The sequence below is a fragment of the Semicossyphus pulcher genome, unplaced genomic scaffold, assembly GCF_022749685.1.
Source record: "Semicossyphus pulcher isolate SPU_LCO1_2020_fin unplaced genomic scaffold, fSemPul1.0.p SCAF_12, whole genome shotgun sequence".
Lineage (NCBI taxonomy): Eukaryota > Metazoa > Chordata > Actinopteri > Labriformes > Labridae > Semicossyphus > Semicossyphus pulcher.
Window position 1 is genome coordinate 20575719 of NW_027211626.1, and position 19731 is coordinate 20595449.

A 19731-nucleotide genomic window follows, 5' to 3' on the forward strand; every position below is an offset into this window, starting at 1 on the left:
GAGCCTCACCTGTACTTTCCATTTAATGCAGATTCAAATATTGCTTAAAGAGGGGGTATTATGCTGTTTCACATTTTAAGACATACAGTATATATACACTGTATGTGTACAGTATATGTTACAATGTTGGATGTCCAGACGAAACGTGGGTGAAGTTTCAAATCTGCAGGTGAAAGTATGTCGGAGTATTTTCTTCATGCTGCACTTTGTGACGTCACAAAGGCCTGCACAGAGCACCAGTGTGAGAAAAATGTGGGGTTTTTTTTTACTGTAAATTATGCTAAGCTAATCCACAGGTTTCACAGACTGAAATATGAAGCTTGGAATTAGCATAATACCCCCTCTTTAAAATCAATACGTTAGCATTGTCCTTGTGAGCATGTTAGCATGCTTACGTTTAGCATTTAGCTCAATGCTCCCGGTTGCCATAGTATAGCCAAACATTCATACACAATGACAATTTTTCAACTGTTTTCAGTTTCTGTTTGTTCCCCCGCTCTCCATGTTTTTATCATTTTGTCAGCTGTTTTTAGCCTTTTTGTGTGTTCGAATTGAAAAAGGGGGGCAACAGGCCTAAAACCAGAACTCCCCCTGTTAACCTGGATCAACCGGTGTGCGTTCTGATGTATGGGCCCATCATGTACCATGCTTCACACGGCTTTGTAACAATATAAATGTAAATGTCATGACACTTGAAAAACATGACTTCATCAGGGTTACGCAGCTTGTAAGACTTTGACTTCAAATCTTTTCCTGACAAAGCAAAAGCTAAATTTAACACACAATCATGTTTTGTTGTTGGACATTCACGGATTGTTCTTGTGTTTAATCTGAATGAAAAACCGAGAAGTTTTCTTTCAGGTTAAATATTATCTTTAATTATGAAGCTCAAACTCATTGACCCCGGTCAGTGATTACCTCACTGTCCTACATATGTTCTACCAACTGTCTGTGTGGACTATTCAGTCATAATATCATTGTCAACCAATAGCAAACACACAACTGTTCCCACAAAACCTCCACGCTGCTCCAATCATAACACCATTGTGATGGACGGAGTCTCTGCGCAGGTTCAGGCTGTTTGCTCCCAGAAATAACTGTGATAAAGAAAAGAGAGTTCTTCTTTCTGGTGTTTTTACTTCATGAATCTGAGCTTTGATTTGGTGTTCTCTCATCATGCAACATATGTGTGCATGCGTGTGTTCATCTGTTCCATGTGAGCATGGCGAGGATTGTGGCTGTATGCCTATGGGTATTTCACATGGCTGAGGATTTTGAAGAATTTGAGTTACAGATAATATATGTTTCAGTCAGTGTGGAATGTGTGGATGACGACATTCCTCTCAGACCTAGACGGTATTTGAACCAGGTGTTACAAAATGAAACATGATCGAAAATGGTCCGGCTTTGGTGGACAGCTCAGGAGAAATTCTGTTGTTTTGGTCCCAGTTTTCCACAATGCTTAAAGGGCCAGTTTGCCGATTTTCAGCCTCAGTCCTATCATGGTATCGTGGGGAGCTAATGCCATTATGGTAGAAAAAAATAAAATTTCTCTCTGTGCCTTTGATGGACGCTATCTGCTTCTCCAATGGGCCCTGGAAAACCTTGCCAGGGAGCTCGCTCAACTACACTTCCTCATTCTAGGACGCCTGCCTCCGATGTCATGTCTCGTTCAAAATCGTCAGGTTTGAAATGTAGACTGCAGACCTGAAGATTTTGTAGACGATCCACCGGTATATTCTCGTCCTATTTCAGATTCTCTACCGCTCTGAGCCGTTGCCTGCAGCAAAACGGTAGTATTTCACTCCAGCGTCTCTTGCTGGGCAGTTCTTTTTAGAGGGAGGGGCGCAATGCATGCTGGGTGTTGTAGGAATGTAGAGTGTGCGAAACCACCAGCTGTTTGTACAACGTTCTCCACAGCTATGGCGCCAATTTCAAATATTATTGCTTCTATCGATTACAGAGAACACCAGCTTTGACCGACAGTGCCTTTGTCCAGGGGATAATTTCTCCTTTAATGTATTAGCACTTTCTTTAAGGACGTACAGTATGTATCTGCTGCAGTAGAAGAAGCAGCTGTGTATTGGTTTGAAGCTTGAGTTGGGCATTTTGGCTGTTACCATCTTGGTTTTGGTTTTTGGTTCTGAAGCCAAGAGTGACCATATTTGGGCATGAGGGTGGAGCTGGAAAGGAGCGAGGGGTTTGCAAAATCCATCAATTTTTAATGGTAACTGTAGCATTGATTGGGATGTTAATTTGCTCCTAAAAAAACAAGCTTTGCACCAAATGTATCTACCAGATAAATTAACAGCTAACTCGTCAAAGCGTCCAACAAAAATACAAAGTGCTCAATAAGATATCTTCCAGAAATCCAGAGGTAGCTACTTAGCAAGAACAAGCTAGCTCTGCCCTTAAGCATAACCTACTTTACTGTGTTCTATTTACCCTAGAGGGACTTATATTTACTAAATGGACATCATACTGTATTTTAGAATATTTGAAACTAGAATTTGAGACCATAAACTCATTAGGAAAATGTTTACTGAGGTAATAAATCAAGTTTGAAGAATGGTCTTTTTTTTTAAAGATGTGTTTAAAGGAAGTATATAAGCCCAATGCTGGCCATTGGAAAGAATGCTGGTTTGAGGCACTTCCTTATTGGCTTCACTTCTCCGACCTGGAGGCCAAGTCCACTTCTTATATACAGTCTATGGAGCAGACACAGTGTCCCAGGACTAAAGGAACAGGCCGGGAAGTGACCTAACATGAATAGTGTATTGTTTTGTGTTTAGAGTTGATGGACAGTTGAACTTCCCAAATTATTTCCTCCTCCACATATCTAATTCTTCTGTTTAACACTGACCCTTAAGTATTTCAGTTTAATTTCAGCTAAAATCTATGTTTAAAATATTGAAAATGATCCAGTAAAAAAGAACGAATCAAAAACTAAACTGGTTCTGTATTGTGTCAGTTGGCTGTAACGTGAATCTGTTTGGCCATGTTTCTACAACAACCTATTTTACCCCGAGGGTTTGATCAAGTCTCGTTTGTTTTATCTGATCAGAATATTGCCAGGTATGTTGGGGTGTTATTGTTGGCTTAACCTTCATGAAATATGCTGTTTCAACATCGAACTCTAAAAAACAATGCCAACTCAGCCGATCACAGACCATTAAACTTGTCACGTCTTCAGGAGGACTGTTTAACTTCTATGTTTGACAATTTATTTTTTGTAAAAATGAAAGTTTAATTAACCTGAGTATTTTAAAGCTACAGTAGGCGACATTATTGAATCAGGATTTGGTTGAAATAACACATTTTGATCATTGCATTTCCCAAACACCGTGAGCCTGCCCCTTTGTATTTAGTATGTTTCGTCTGGTTTGAATCAAACAACCAATCAGAATTAGTTTTCCATGTAATAAGCCAATCACAGTGACTCTGTACAAACTAGCATTATTATTAGCGTCATTCCACGTGATTTCATGTACCTCCACTGCCGACAATGGCCCATACTGTCCTGACAGGTAACGGTAGCTTTAAGAGCTAGCGGTAGCACTAAGCTCCAACACCTAGAGGTAAAATGGTCCACACCAAGAATCATGACTATGATAACTTTAGTAGTATTTGAACATTATGCCCGCAATAAAGTGAACTTTTTGGAATAAACAGCATCTCTCCTCTCGCTCTCTCCTTGTCTCGGTGCTGCAGAGAGACGCAACGCACAACGGCTGCGCGGCACACACCAGTTGCAAAACGCGCGTGCATGTTTGATGTAGCGGAGTCACACAGAGAGGCGCAATGTTTTTTACATTGTAATGTTCATGTTGCTCACTGCCACTTTAAATATGTGCAACTTCAATTTGGGAAAAACTACACATACAAAGTAGACTAACAAAAGCAACCGTTGTTAGTACTCTGATTGGTGTGTGGAAATGCCTGATGTCCCATTTATTTAGAAAATGATCCCATGAAAGTGGTGATGAGTTAACTCACCATTAGGACAGGAAGAGGTGGTAAAAATTAAGTCTAGTGTTAATTGATTTAAAAAAAAAAAAAAGATTGAATAAAGTTTGCAAATGAAGATGAATATTGCATCAAATCAACACAATAAATACAACAGGAAAACAAATCACTGCACTGCAAGTTTACCATTACCATAATGTCATAAACTAAAAAATGTCGCCAATGAAAGAGGAAGAATATTTGGGAAAAACCTAATTAAATAAAAGTTAAGATCACTTACATAAGACTATAAATTGCATGAAACGTGGGTGAGGATGTTGCATAAAATTGAAGCATGGCCCAGGATATAATCATTAGAACATTACATAACGAACCTCCGTAGTTTGTAAACAGAGGATGTTAAATGATTTAGTTATTTTGGCCTCATGATGTCAGAGCAACAAATGTCCAGTCCTGCTGGTGCCTGCTGGACCAGCGCTCATTGTTTCACACAGTTTCTGTCACAATGTGCTTATTAATGAAGGCGGGTTACCATCATAAAATTTCACCGTTGTGAAATGCTTGTATGTGTTTCTTCGGGCTGGCACAGTTCAATCCAAAACAAGCCAAATTACAGCCAGAAAGTTGGGGAGGTGTTTTGTTTTTCTGTTTGATTTTTGATGTTTGTTTGTTAAGTTAAAGTGGTACTCCACCCAAAGTGTGTCTGTGAGTGAACACACACCTCGTGGAGACTTGAAATGTAAAAGGTGGCTGCAAAAGTTGTCTTATTAATGGATATACCTGCAGAGGACCCAGAGTAGAGTTAATTTTCCCTAAGTAGAAAAGAGACGGAGAATTGTCATTGAAGAAACAACTGAAACTGTAGAAACATCTTTAAAAAGCTACTTCTGTCATAGTTTCATCAAAATAAAAGAAAACTCTTTAACACTCTTAGATTTAGACCAATGACTGTATATTTAGATGGACGACGCATCTCCATCTGCTCCCATTGTATGAAATTGATGCCAAAATAGCCCCCACGATAGGCACTACCATCTTGCGATGGTGACGTCATTTGGAGCCAGAGTCTGTGCAGTAGAGATCGGCGGATTCCGCTAACCAAAACACACACTTAACTTACCGAAAAAACAGCAGGGATTCCACACGCCGGCGTGTTTAACAGCAGAACAGCTTCTCTGTGTTGGCCTGAGGTTAACGTTCACGGGTATGGACACTTCAATGACTGTAGTGATTGTTTTAGTTATGTCTCCTCTGACCGTTCCTCCTCTACTCTTCTAATCCAGAACAGATCGGCTGCAGGAGCCGTATTTGTCAACAGAGCTGTCAATCATCCTTTTGACAGCATCAAATAACTAATCAAAAATAAACTTGTCGGAAAAAATTAACACTTGCCTTATAGGAGCTAACTATAATGACAGAAACCATGTTTGAGAAACATTTATTTCACGTGTATTTTGATTTTATACTTTGACTCATGTCCCATCTGTTAACATGGAGGAGGCGGGCTTTATGACCTATACTGCAGCCAGTCAGCAGGGGGCGCTCAAAATGTTTTGGCTTCACTTTTAGGGAGCTGGCATGTCGTCCATCTTTTTATACAGTCTATGATTTAGCATCACTAGTGCTATCTATCTAATCAATCTATCTCACACAATAATCACATTACGAACAGATTTCTAACCATATTTAGAGATTGTCACTGTTATGCCATATCATCAAACTAATTCCAATTAACTTCATTTCGGCCTCAATACTCACTTTTCAAAGCTGTTGGTGACCAAAGAATGAAAACATTGTTTCCATTTTTACTCAACTTTTATTTTGAGTTACAGTTATGCATGACCTTAATAACAAACGTTTTATCTAATACTTAACAGAATTAGAATTTGAAGTGTTGTCAGTTACATGAACATTACGTGAACATTACACCAGTGATGCAACTGTTGTTGTCTTTTTCACATATCCTTAAAAAGAATCCACCAAGGCACTGGTTGCTTGTTTACATTCATCTAACCCTAAAATATATATATTAGAAATTCATTACTTTTTGCCTTTATTTAGTAGAAATCCAATATATTTACTTATTTCATTATATGGTGAAATCTAGAGGAAAGACTGCTTTTGATTGCATAAGTCAATAGTTTTCATGCTCCTGTCAGTTTAAATCATTAGAAGCACCTTTTTTTGACTAAACATAGTGAGAGAGGTTATAAATCATAGGAGATACTGTATTAAAGTAGTATGTAAACATTGGTATTAAACATGTTTGCGTAGTTTAAAAGATGTTGTCACCTTTAAAAAAAAAAGTCCTGCTCACCTCCAGAAAGACTTTATTAGCACACTGAGGTGTAAAGCACACGCTGACTCCTGTTAGCGCTGACAAACATTAGGATTAATGATTCAGCCTTTCAACACTGTGTTCTCAGCCGTGTTGTTTTCATAGTGAATATTACTGTCAAGGTTGGCAGCAGCAACGCACACACATTGCGTGTTAATGCATGATGGCTGAGTTGACTGAGCTACCTGATCCTCTCTCTCTCTCTCTCTCTCTCTCTCTCTCTCTCTCTCTCTCTCTCTCTCTCTCTCTCTCTCTATCTCTCTATCTCTCTCTGTCTTTGACCAGAGGAAGATGAACAACAAGTGTTTCGGGAACATTATGTCCTGACCCCCATCCCCCCCACCCCCCCCCCCCCCCCCACCCTCGTCTCCTCCTCCTGCTTCCCACCGCCCCTCCGTCCTCCTCCATCACTCCTCTGATGCTCGCCTTTTCTCCCACCAGCCTGTTGTCGACGCTCCCATCACTACAACGCCCCCAGTTCAAACAGGAAGAACATGATCTTCTCATTTTCCTCTTCGAAGCTCTACCGAAGCCTGAATAGATGTTAATGTTGGAGGTGACTGATCAGACTGTTTGGAGGGCAGAAAAAGTGTCTCAATATCACACAAATTAAAACAAGTGAGATTCAACAAAGATAAATATACCAGTATTAACAGTGTCTCTGTGATTGTGTGTGTGTGTGAACAGATGTGTGTTTGGAACATGATGGAGGGATGAGGGGTGAGAGAGTTGAGAGAGAGAGAGGTTAGCTGTCACAGAGCACAGGGGTTGCCGCTGAGGACGTAATGGAAAAATCACTCAAGATTAACATGAAACACAGGAAATGCTCTCAATTGAGCCTGATTGCCCTATGTGTGCGTTTGTGTGTGTGTGTGTTTGTACGAGAGCTAGAGAGAGTGTGTGTGTGTGTGTGAGTTAGAGAAGTCCAAACAGAGGAGCTCCTGTTTATTGACAGTATTTCTGATGCGATATTAAAGCCTTACTAAAAAAAACATTTAAAGGTGATTTCACCCGACTGTCGGAACACGATGCGACGCTGATGTTACGGATACAGTTCCCACAAAATGCAATCCCAAGAGCTGTCAGGCACGATGTGAATTAAGCTGTTAAAATCATCTTATTCTGCACTGACACCTTGTTTCATCTTCGTTCTTAAGGGTTTTTACTCGAACATGCCAAACCACTTTCTCTCACTCAGGGTTGCAGAGGCATGAAATTTGCGTTCAAGCGTGCTTTGAGTGAGAGTCAGGGAACACCGAGTACCTGTTGCCGGTCTTATCCCAGGCTTGTCAAACTATATGATTCTGAAATGGCTTTGAAAGCGCAGGTCTTGAATCAGTTGTAGCTTGTTGCCTAATGTTTGAAAGAGATGGATACTTTATTTATCTCTCTTATTTGCTCTGTCGTCCAGAGATCAGGCTGACGTGTGTTTTAATATTTGGTTAAATGCAAAGACGTGTTCTTTGTAAATGAATCATAAGTGGTTCAATTTATGTTTGTGAAGAACGACAACAGTATTTTAAATCAGTGGTTCTCAACTGGTCAAGCCTCGGGACCCACCACCCAAATTTCTGAAATGTTTCAACGACGAAACATTACAGTATGTCAGCTTCACGAAACACAACAGCGTAATAGCAGGTGGCAGTACGTAGGATTAAGATTTTCAATTAGCAGCCTTTCTTCAACAGAAATAAACTAAAAAAGAGCATAATAAATGCTACTACTGCAGGGCTCATCAAGTTTCAATAATGTAAATGTAGCTGGGATCAGTGGATACATAGGGTGAGAATAAACTACACTTCTACTGCACTTGTGTCCTTCAAAATAAAAGCACAGCATAGATTTTTTTGCAGCATTTTTCTTTTTCTTTAAAGCACACATCTGCGACCCACTGAAAACTGCTCCGCGACACACTTTTGGGTCCCGACCCACCAGTTGAGAACCACAGGTTTGAAGGACCTGCAAAGAAACTGGAGATGAAAATAAGCTTAAAGCTTACTTTACTGAAAAACACCAGATATTGTTTTCTGGTCAAGGTGAGGTTAGCAAGTAAAATCTTTGATAGAAAATAGAAAATATGTCTTAAATCTGAAAAATGTGTTTTAAAAAAAATCAGATAAAAAAAAGATTAAGCCTGGATATGAAGATATTTTTTTCTTAATTAAATTCATTCATTAAAGTGCTAATCTCAAAGGAAAGTTTTGTTCTCTTTGGCGGCACCTATGGCGACAAACGGTAATTGCGGGAGCACACTTCCCAGATATCCAGACAGAGTCGCATGTGTGACGTCCACGGTTGGCTCTGGTTGTAACTTGATTTTCATCGCTGACGGTCGCTTTCCTTTTCAGACTGTTTGCCTTCATCTGAGCGTCGAGTTTGTTTCTTTTTCTTTGGATTTTCACTTATTTTTGAAGTTGTATCTGTAGTCATCGATCTTTTCTTTGTTCAGCCATAGTAGATTACTGTTTACTCGCAACACTTGCAGAGACCGGAAAAGCAGCCGCTTAGCTCCGCCTACCCTCTCTGGCAGACCAACCACTGCTGGGTGATGGAAAACGCGTCACTAACTGATTTTTTCCGCCAAAGTCGCCACAGACACCCAGTCTGTAATACTGCAAAGGCTTTCATCAGTGGGCCATAGGCTCCATCACCATTATGCTACCTCATTCTGCGATAGATAGTGACTTAACAGACATTTATTTAATGAAAATCTTTGAGATTGTTACTTTAAAACACTATGAAAAGAAATGTTATGACCACAAAAAATGAATATTTAAAATGCAGTAAAGATTTGTGCAGAGTAGAGAAGCTTTAATGCATTAAGAAAACTAATTCGATTCTTCTTAAGGAAGAATATACCGATAATAAATTGTTAATTCCCCCCCATTTCCTGCTATACAATGCAAAATGTTTTGATTATTAGATATTGTTTACACGTTTTTCATCCTTCAAAACCACAACAAGACATCTTCACATAAATATCATTTTATCAGAGCAGCTGAACACCTGCAACCACTTAATATTGAATTTCCCTGTAGCCAGGTGATGTGTAATACAAAGATTAACGTCTATATCCCTTTAAACTCAATTACAAATGCATTATATTCATATGCTATTTTTCTGCCCTGCTGCGGGCGTACAATTCAGATTTAATGTCCCAGGAGTGGCCTGGAGCTGAGATATGCAAACAGGCAGCCACGGGGTCGCTGGTTTCATTTTTCATCTGGGGAAATACAGAACAAGTGCTGCTCTTTCCTGCCTCAAACATGGACCATGAATGCACCTTTTAGCCAGGCACAAACCCCAGCTGCCCGACAGAACAAAACTGTGGCTGTTTTGCGCTGCTAACAGGAATTCAAGTTTATATAAAAACACCAAAAATACTTCAGAAAACATAGTACAGTACATTTTTTGTAAATGGATTTCTATATAAAATGCAGTGGACTTTAAACAATCAAAACACCTGACTGGAAACAGACATGCCAACTGTCTAGAGTCGAGGTTTAGCCTTTTGTTAGCACAAAATCTGACACAAAACAAACAAGAAACGTTTTCACCATGATAGGTAGGGGTGGGCAAAAAAATTGAGTCATGTAAAAATTGCACTTCCTATCTTCTAAGTTTTTTCATAACTTCCAAAAATCGAGTTTTACAAACTCTTTCCAGTCTCACCGTGCGCACTTCGGGACTTGCACTGGACTATGAAAAAAAAAAGGAAAAGATAGGGGTGGGTGGTGTAAGGTTTCAATACTGTCACTCGTGTCACGTTCAAAGACCACACAGATTTTGCAGTACCGTCATTACCGTGATAAACACACACATTTTAGTTTTCTTACACACGTGAGGGAGATTTACTTCCCCCAGCACTGATGACCCATGTAACACTCATGGCGGTGTTTCCCACACATAGAACATCAGGAAAAGCCCGTCCGATATCACATAAGTGCAGCTTTTTATAAGAGCACAGAGTGAACTGACCGCTGCGCATGATGAGCATGTGTATCACCTGCCTGTAAACTGTAAACTTCTGTCACCTATGTGCCTGCGGGATGATCAAGGCAAACAGACAGTTACACGAGGTGGCCGTAAGTGTGTGTATTCCTGTCATTAGGGCACCTTGTCCCGGTGCACGTTAACGCTGTGGCTACATAAACGGACCGTTCATGGAGCGGACGTGCCGCGGACTGTTTACTTTACACCTTGAGTGCACACACAGCACGAGGTTGTGTGTGTACTGACAAAAAGTAGAAGACCATAAGCTTTCGTTGAAAAAATTACTGTCATTATTAAACCTCTTTATTTATACCCATATGATAATGTTTGGTCTATTTTAGCTTATAATATTTCCACAACTGAAAACATATTCAGTAATAACAACCCCTTAGATAAAGAGAAACTAAGTTTGACATGAAAATAACCGCCTTTATTAGCTCACAGAGGACTGGAGTAGATCCTGAAGCATGTACTAATTCAAAAATCAATTGACCCCAAGAATCGGAATCGAGTTGTGAGACACCCAAAGATTCCCACCCGTGACCATATGTACTTTTGTCACCACAGCCTGCCCCAAATTTGAACCATCGAGTGAGAACTTGATTTAAAGCCAGCTGTCAGGCTCCACTGCACCTGACATTTCATGTTATTTTAAACTTGACGCTAGAAGCACATAAGCATACCTTACATGCAACCTTGCACGAGATCCACATACCTGTCATAAACGCAGCACACTATTTATGTTCAACCAAGTACCCGGGAGGATGGATTACATATATTTGTAATTAAAGGCACGTGTGATTAAACAATGATATAACTGTGCAAAGACGAATTATGTAGCAACTAGTGGCATTTGCTGGTAGAAAAAAAAGTTCTCATTATTGGCGTATATAGTTAAATAAATAAAAAAAACAGGTGAAATTTAGATCAATCATGGGAAAATTCTGATTTCAGATTTTCTGGACATGTTTGAGTTGAAGCTCTGAAGTTATATCTACAATAACTATACAAATTTAATTCACGTGGTTTAACTAACCATAAAAAGTAGAGGGGACTATGTGTGTTGGTTGTGTATCAGCAACAACTCTTTTGCATTTTTCTCACAACTTTCAGTAGTGTAATCAATAACCTGTCAGAGCAAGGCATGATGGGACAGAAAAGAACACACTTTTCAACAGCAACTCTTAAACTGGGCCATTAAACTGCCCTTTTTATTTTTAGGACTTAGAAAAACAGAACAGTTACATAAGCTCTCGACTTCAGAAACTCACGCACACACATGCACCGTCTCCTCCCCGGCTTGTCAGGGCGGCTGTATTTTTGAAAACACCTCGGGCTGAATGGTTGCATTGGCTACATCGAGGAGATGTTGACATTTTTGTAGCGATCAACCATCAAGCCCGAGAGCGGCCGCATTCATGACCAACCCTGTCATCTCTCAACACTGCTGCTCTTATCTCTCACTGCCTGCTCTCTCTCTCTACACTCCATCGCTTTCTCCCACTCAACCCTTCAAATTGCTCTGTTTTTCCCAGTTTGTTCCCCTTCCTTCCCTCGTCCCGTCTATTTCAGGAGACAGGTTCACTTAAGCTAGAAGAGAAAAAACCCTGTGGGGCTGTGAAAACCTTTAGGAGAAGCGAAACTCATAACATCAGCTCTGTTTCTAATCGCTGGCAAAATCTGAACTACATAATTAAATGCTTTTGTGTGTTTATTTGTTAAGTCACACCATGTCTAATAACTATTTGGAAATGTGAGTTCCTCCTGCGAACATTGTGTGTTCTGCTAAATTTATCCTGCCAACCCTTCCCCTTAACTTCCAATCCTTCTGTTCTGCAGAGACTTGAAGTTGGACAACATACTGCTGGATGCCGAGGGTCACTGTAAGCTTGCAGACTTCGGGATGTGCAAGGAAGGAATCCTCAGTGGAGTCACCACCACCACCTTCTGTGGGACGCCAGATTACATCGCCCCTGAGGTGACATCAGCGTCCACCCCCACTCCAAAATTCACTCTTTTATTTGCAAAAACAACACGCATGTTCGACTGTTTGCTGATGATACTCTATTTTATATTGTTAAGCTAAAATTAAGTGAAAGAAAATGTTAACCTCTTTTTTTGTACGTGATTAGATCCTTCAGGAGCTGGAGTACGGCCCGTCAGTGGACTGGTGGGCACTCGGCGTCCTGATGTACGAGATGATGGCGGGCCAGCCACCATTTGAAGCCGATAATGAAGATGACCTGTTTGAGTCCATCCTCCATGACGACGTCCTCTACCCTGTCTGGCTCAGCAAGGAGGCTGTGTCTATTCTCAAAGCAGTAAGTGTGATGTGTTTATGCTTTTACTGTTTATAATTTGTCTCAGCTAGCAACAAAATGAGCATGTTCTGTATGTCAGAGCAGAAACAACTAACATACTGCTGAATGCTGTCAACAATGTTCAACTCTTAAAATCAGGTGGAAAGACGACTGAAATATTCTACTCAAGTAGAAGTACTGTTTCTTGACTGAAATTGTACTCAAGTAAAAGTACTTGTGTAAAAAATGAGTAAAAAAGTAGCTCACTTAAAAATTACTCAAAGTAAAAGTTACTTAGTTGCATTCCCACCCCGGTGATTTTTATAATAAACAAATGTATCCAAGGTTACCTCACACATGCATCCTATGCAAAGGAAATAAAATGAAACTTGTTTACATGTTTTGGTGTCAAAATGGCGAGAGGTGGACCTTTTGTTAAACAGTAAGATCCTTTGTTTAATCAATAACTCTCTCTTCATAGCCACCAGACTCCATTGACAAAAATAGTAATTTTACCTCGCAGAACACAGTAGTCACTGATGGTCTTCCACTGCCTCAGTTGGTTAGTTTGTTTGCTTTATTGTGAGGTGTTTTAAAGAGTTAGTTCGATTACGAACTCATGTGTGTTACGACGTGTAAAGAGGCGGCGGTACACCAGCGAGTCCCATGGTGAAATGATTTGTTAATGTGTGGTCTGAAGAGAGCGATCTATAAAGGCTGTTTGTGGTTAAACAAAAACACCTTGGCACCGATGTTTTGACGTGATGATAACACTTTGATTTGATTGGCCTGTTTTTGATGTGATGCATTTGATTGGTGTCTGGTCCAAGTCAGTTTTTCTTTCTAGCTCTTAATATCCGTAGATGAATATTTTATTTAGTAACGGATGGATGTACCAATGTAGCGAATTACTTTGCTTCATTTAAAACATACTTAAGTAAAAGCAAAATTGCTGACTTTGAAAAAAACTCTAAAAAGATAAGATCCTTTATTCATCCCACAATGGGGACATTTACAGTGATACAGCAGCAAAGTGGATAGAGCAACATTACAATAAAGAGCATATAAAAATAAGTAAACTAGTGTATCCTAAAAAATGTGTTCAAGAAGACAAAAAAGCTGTTACTTCCACCTCTGCTTAAAATAGACCTATTTTCTGCAGCATCATTATAGCTGAATCTTCTTTGTATTGCATCGACTGTTCCTCAGGCAACATGACCCTTAAACCACGTTAAACCTAGTTGTGTTGTTTTTTCTTTGTTCCTCTTCTCTTTCTTTTTTTGGCTGGATCTGCTCTGTCCTTCTGTTAGTGTTGTTCTTTTTGAGAATCCATCTTTTTCCACATGACAGCATGTTAACGCACGTTTCCCATCCCTCCCTCGGAAAAAACATGGGACAATTCCCTTTATGTTTGATTCCATGATTTATTGTCTGTGTGTGCGCGTGTGTGTGTTACTAATGCCACTTATCCGTTTGCTTATTTTTTCCTCCAGTTTTCCATCACAAGCTTTGCGTTTACCTTGGCGCTTTGACTGTAAAGCCTTGTGAGAAAGTTTGTGTGTTTTTGTTGGACACTGTCTCGGACTCTGGCCGGTCACTTGACCAGCAGCCTGGGCTCTGATTGGATATGTCATTCAGCTGAAGGACATCAGGTCACATGATAAAATCTCTCAGCTCAGCTTTTAAGTGTTTAAGAAAGTTCTGTAAAATAGAAAAAATATATTTTAATAGGAGATCCGTTTAAATCATGAGGTAACTTTTTAACTCAAGAAATTCTAATCCCTCTTACTCTCTCGTCTTTTCCTCTTTTCAGTTTATGACCAAGAGTCCTAACAAGCGTCTGGGCTGCGTGCTGGCTCAGGGTCTGGAGGAGGCCATTAAGCTCCACGCCTTCTTCAGAGAGATCAACTGGACGCTGCTGGAGCAGAGGAAGATCAGACCGCCATTTAAACCGCGCATCGTGAGTTCAATCATTCACAGAAACACACCAGATAACTGTGCAAGTGTGGAAATCAGATCCTACTGACAAGGGAAGAGAGTAAAATGTTAACATTAATACTGTGAAAATAATTTAATCTTGTCGTAATAGTTCACCAGCTCTTGTTGGGGGAATTTTCTACCAGGAACTGAAAGATAATATTGTCCTGTTCACATTTTTTCATTTCTTTGTGGTAAAATGCTTGTTTTAAAATAGCTACTCAAACTTGTGTGAGTAACAGGAAGCAAAACATTTCCTTCGCTTCTGGTCTGAACCCACTGTAAGCTTACTAGACAAAGCTATGCCACCAACTAGCATCGCTCCAAAGGCTTAAATCCACCACCTCTATCGTTCTTTATCTTCCAGAAAACCAAAAGGGATGTGAATAACTTCGACCAGGACTTTACACGTGAAGAACCCGTGCTGACGCCGACGGACAACAACATCATCAAGCAGATCAACCAAGATGAGTTTAAAGGATTCTCCTACTTTGGAGACGAGACTGTCGCCTAGACACACGTGGACACACACACACATAGGCTTGATATAATACGTACACACAACATTAGTAGTAAGGAAAGTAGAACTGAACTTTTGGAGATTCTGTCCACTCCAGGAATTAGACTAGACCATCTGTATCTCTCTTTAAGGTTTCTGTGCTCTTGGTGTTTGTCCATCTGTGCATATCCCATCAAACAATGTGCTCAAGCAGCATGTGAGTGCAGATACTGTAAGACATGAACCATTCTCCTTCACGTGGTCCGGATGCATTTCTGAGAGGCAAAAAGAAGACGAAAACAAACTGTGTGGCTTCAGAGGGGTGTGAAGGCCATGGGCTGTTAGTGTGCGTGAGAGAGATGATGTGTGTACAGGCGCGCGTGCATGTGTAGTTGTATACCTCTGGAAGGAGTAAGACTGTCATTTCTGTACAATAGTGTGCTGTATCCTGTGTCCGTCTGTGTTTAGAGAATGTTTTTTCTTCCCTTAACTTGTATGTGAATGAAAAAAATGCACCAATGATTGTATTTCAAGAAAAAAGTCTAAAGGTTTAAAAACGAGATGCGAGAAATCAAAGATTTCTTTGGTGAAAAAGTGATGAAATCAGACATTTTGTTAGTGCTTTATTTTGAAAAAAAGAGTCGAATTGGTAAATTAAATGTTAGTATTAAAAGATGCGCCAGAAAAGCGACACATTTTGAATTTTAGCTCAGTTTTATCTCAGCATTTCCATTTTATTGAGGAGAGAAGACTACACTGTTTTCTCTCCATATTTTAGCTTCTTAGTTAGCACCCCAATGTTCTCAAACATTAACAATCAAATGGTACCATTAGCATCCAGCTAACAAACGTCAGTAGTTCACCACAGGGAGTGTCCATTGTTGTAGTTAACGATGCTTACAGTGTTAAAAAGCTGTTTTCTATTTAATACCCCTTTCCCACCCAAATTTAGCATGTTGATGTGGGTTTTTCAGACCCAGGAAGACCCGCTTAAAGATGCTGATTGTCTCTGTTCCCATTCCCAGTGGAGTATACTCCTGTCGGTCTCTTTTTTGCTGCGTCACTATCTAATGTCACAAACGCACCGGAGACAGGGTTAGTAAACGGTGAAGATTTTGGAGTGTCGACACGTGTTTTGTGTTCCCATCAAGGCAATAATTATCCGGGTTTACTGCAGAATAATTTGACTCGGGTCTGAATGCCGATTGTAACCTTTCCAATTAAGCGAAAAAGCGGGTGTTAGCGGGTTTTTTGACCAGAAGAAAAGCGGTTTCAGTTGATACTTCATATAAAGATAGTTGTCCAGTGAAGCCAAAATGCTGAGCTGAAATCTGACTTGTCAAAAGGGAGCACTTTAAAAAGACAATACTGGAGCATCTTCATGAATCCCTTCATGACCACTCGACCATTGAAATGCCTTGTGTGTGTACAGTCACTGTGTAATTGGTTACTGTACTTGACATGAAAAAACAACCCCCATGATTCCATGTGAAAGTTGCGGATCGTACACAGAGGTGAATGTGTTACAAAATGTGACTGAATGTAATGAACTGAATGTATTTGTGTTTGCGTGTGTGCATGTGTGTGTGTTTGCGTGTGTGTGTGCGTGTCATGTTTTTTTTTCTTCTTTTATTTAAAACATATTTTTGTTTTGTTGTTTTTACTGGATCGTCTAGTTTTTAGTGACATGTAATGAATCTTTAGATTGTCACGTTAAGCAGCAAGACTCGCCTGGTCGGACACTCTGACCGTCATACTTTAGACGATCTTTGTACAGCCTGGACATGGCAACTCCAAACACGTCAAATATGGCGGCTGGTCTGGGGCCTCAAAATATGACGGACAGGTACAAATCTAGCGTCAGTTTTGCACATGTAGGACTGTGCTGTTAAGTTAGCACGATTATATATATATACTTTCAAAATAAGCAATCAAGGTATCAATAATACATAAATAATAAATGTCCAGTTTGACTTTCAAAATAAAACAAACAAATTCATTTATTTGGCTTAAAATTAAGCCAAATAAAAATTGACTTTTTTTCAGTCCAGCCAGCTGAACATTAGGGCTGTTGATGCTAACCTCCCTGCACATCAAACAATATGCAACAGGACAACGTTAAGAAATCTAGTACCGAGATCGTCATATTTTGAAGCATAGGGCCGCTGACCAAGCTATCATATTTAACTACTTGGGATTTAGAATAGAAGAAGTGGTGTTGGTCCATGTTGCAGGCAGGTTTATGACTCTAAAGTGAACTGAAAAGAATCCAAACATCATCAAGAAAACTCCATGTGCAATACTCTGAAAGAGGTTTACTTTGTTGTGTTCTTCTGTATCCACCGTTCTTCTTTCTTTTCTTCTTTCCTTCCTCTTTATTTCTCTTCTCTCTACAACACACACGATCAGGTACAAAGCTGACTATAGTATGGTGGGTTTAAGGGCTCACAGAAGTAAAGATTGTTTCACCCACACACACTTATTCTACATCTCAGTCAGTCGGTCAGTGTCAGCCAGTTTCTTTAGGTCTAGATTTCATGAATATACAATTTTCAGACAAATTAAATATTGACATTTTGGAGTCTGATACTCATACAAGTTATGAGTGTTCTTTATTTGACCCTGACCTTGTTTTCATGATCTTAATTATGTAGCTACTTTTAGTTGCCAAGCCTGAACCAAACATGAACCAAACTGTAGCTATTACAATCACACATACATGTATTCAATTAAAAAAAAAAAAGAGTATGCACTAGACTAACGCTAAAAATGTACGTATGAATTTAATTTGTACAAGATTGTTTTATTCAATCTTATGTGAGGAGCAGATTGTCAACAAGTAACTGTTGTCTCACACAAAGTTGTGAAATGACCTCGAAGTTTAAACACAGCAGTTCATGTTGGCGGCAGATAGTGTGTCAAAAATGAAGTGTCGACACCACGGAAACAATGGCAATGAAAAGTCATAAGGATCACATTCATGGCGGACCTTTTCCTCCTGAAAGCCTGATGTTGTGGAAAGAGCGACAAAGGCTGCTTGGGATGGTGGTTAAGGGCGTTAGATGGAGTGTGACCGAAAGTTATCTTTAATTTTTATAATAAAATATACTTTATAATGCACTTCACACCATGTAATGTATGTATGTCATTTTAAAAAGTCATTTTTTATCAATTACATAATGTAACACCGTATCAAATGTTAACATGATAGTAGTTATTTGAACCCATAACAATGATTTTAATGTAGTAGTCCTGCTGCCAAAGTGTAACCAAAGTGCAACCAGAACAGGCTTTTCTTCTTTTCATTGTTTCCCTGTTGCCGTCACAAAATGTTAACACATTAAGTGCCACCACCATGAAATGCTGTGTTAAGAGGTTTTGTTCAATTCACATGTGTAAGTGAGATCTGTCTGCCAAGTAAACACACACAGAACATTTATAATGAGTTGCGTATTAGTGCCATTGTAAAAAGAAAAGAAAAAAAAGACCCAGAGGAGAAGAAAAAACTCAAACAATTCAGAGATTTAAAGTCAAAAATTGGCCAGAAAAAAACGCTAATTTTTGAGGAAAGAAAAAGTAAATTTATGAGATGAAAGTAACACAGTTTCCCTATACATTCATGACGGCTACTAAAAGTAAACAAACCTTGCATTATGGACAAAAATACACTCCTAGACACTACTTTTCTTGTTTTTATTTCTCACAAATGTATGACTTTATAATTGAAAAAAAATGCTAGTTATTTTCTCACAAATTTGCCATTTTCGTCTGGAAAATTTCCGACTGTAATCTCTGAATTTTAGATTTTTCTCTCGGACTATTACTGTTCTCCTCCGGCTCCATTTTTTTGTTTGTTTGTTTTTTCACAATGGCCTTAATACGCCATCATATATCAGTCATGAGCCCAAGGAGTTACCTTGTACCTGCCAGAAAACCAGAAAAGTAAAAACACGCATCACTGCAGAGGAGTGATCAGACCAGGCGAAATAAGAATGAGAGGTGCAAAAAAAAAGTTGAGCGCTGTGCATGTAGCAGTAAAACAATGACAAGTGTTGTAGTAGCAAAGATTAAGATTCTTAACAATTTTACTACCAAACTTCCAAACATCACGTTTCTTCTGTCCATCAAGTCTCTTCTCTTCTGTCTTCGACTTTAATATCAGGACGTTGTCTCCTAAAGTCCTCCATGCTAAATGCCAAAAGCTATTTCCAAATGTTCCAGCCTGACTCCCTTTAGTTTAATGATTGTTAAATAGGAGAAAGAAATAAGCTTCATGTGGGACGAATCAAGTTGAAGTAAAATAAAAAACACATCAGCATGAGGTTGATTTCATTCAGTAGAAACAGTATTAAGCTTTTCAAACATCTTCCTCGGGTCATATGCAGAATCTCACTGTATGTGCGTGTTTTTGTTTCCTTTGCGGTCCCTGTGTTTGTGAAGCTTTGTGTGTTTATTTTGTCACCTGACCTGTGGTTTTGTTCTTTATGAATCCCTTCATTTGTGTTTGTGTTGGTATTTTTTCTTCCTTTTACGCTGTGTGCCAAATGTACTGTATTTGAAAAGGATGTGAAGGTGTATTTTAATTTTTTGAAACAAATTAAATATCATGATGTCGGAAACAAACAACTGCGTGTTTGGTGTATAATTTTTTTAACATC

The 19731-nt window shown here is 39.4% G+C and overlaps 1 protein-coding gene across 2 annotated transcripts in view; it reads left to right on the forward strand.

The window, feature by feature from the left end:
• The window catches only part of LOC138589034 (protein kinase C epsilon type-like), an 88828-nt gene extending 69129 nt beyond the window's left edge, over positions 1–19699 (forward strand). For both annotated transcript variants that reach the window (XM_069659308.1, XM_069659309.1), the window contains exons 12-15: positions 12137–12275; positions 12430–12618; positions 14411–14557; positions 14942–19699. In XM_069659308.1, coding sequence (XP_069515409.1) covers positions 12137–12275; positions 12430–12618; positions 14411–14557; positions 14942–15088 — 622 coding nt within the window. In that variant the 3' untranslated portion in view covers positions 15089–19699. The remainder of the gene's footprint in view (positions 1–12136; positions 12276–12429; positions 12619–14410; positions 14558–14941) is intronic.
• Positions 19700–19731: the final 32 nt, after the last annotated feature.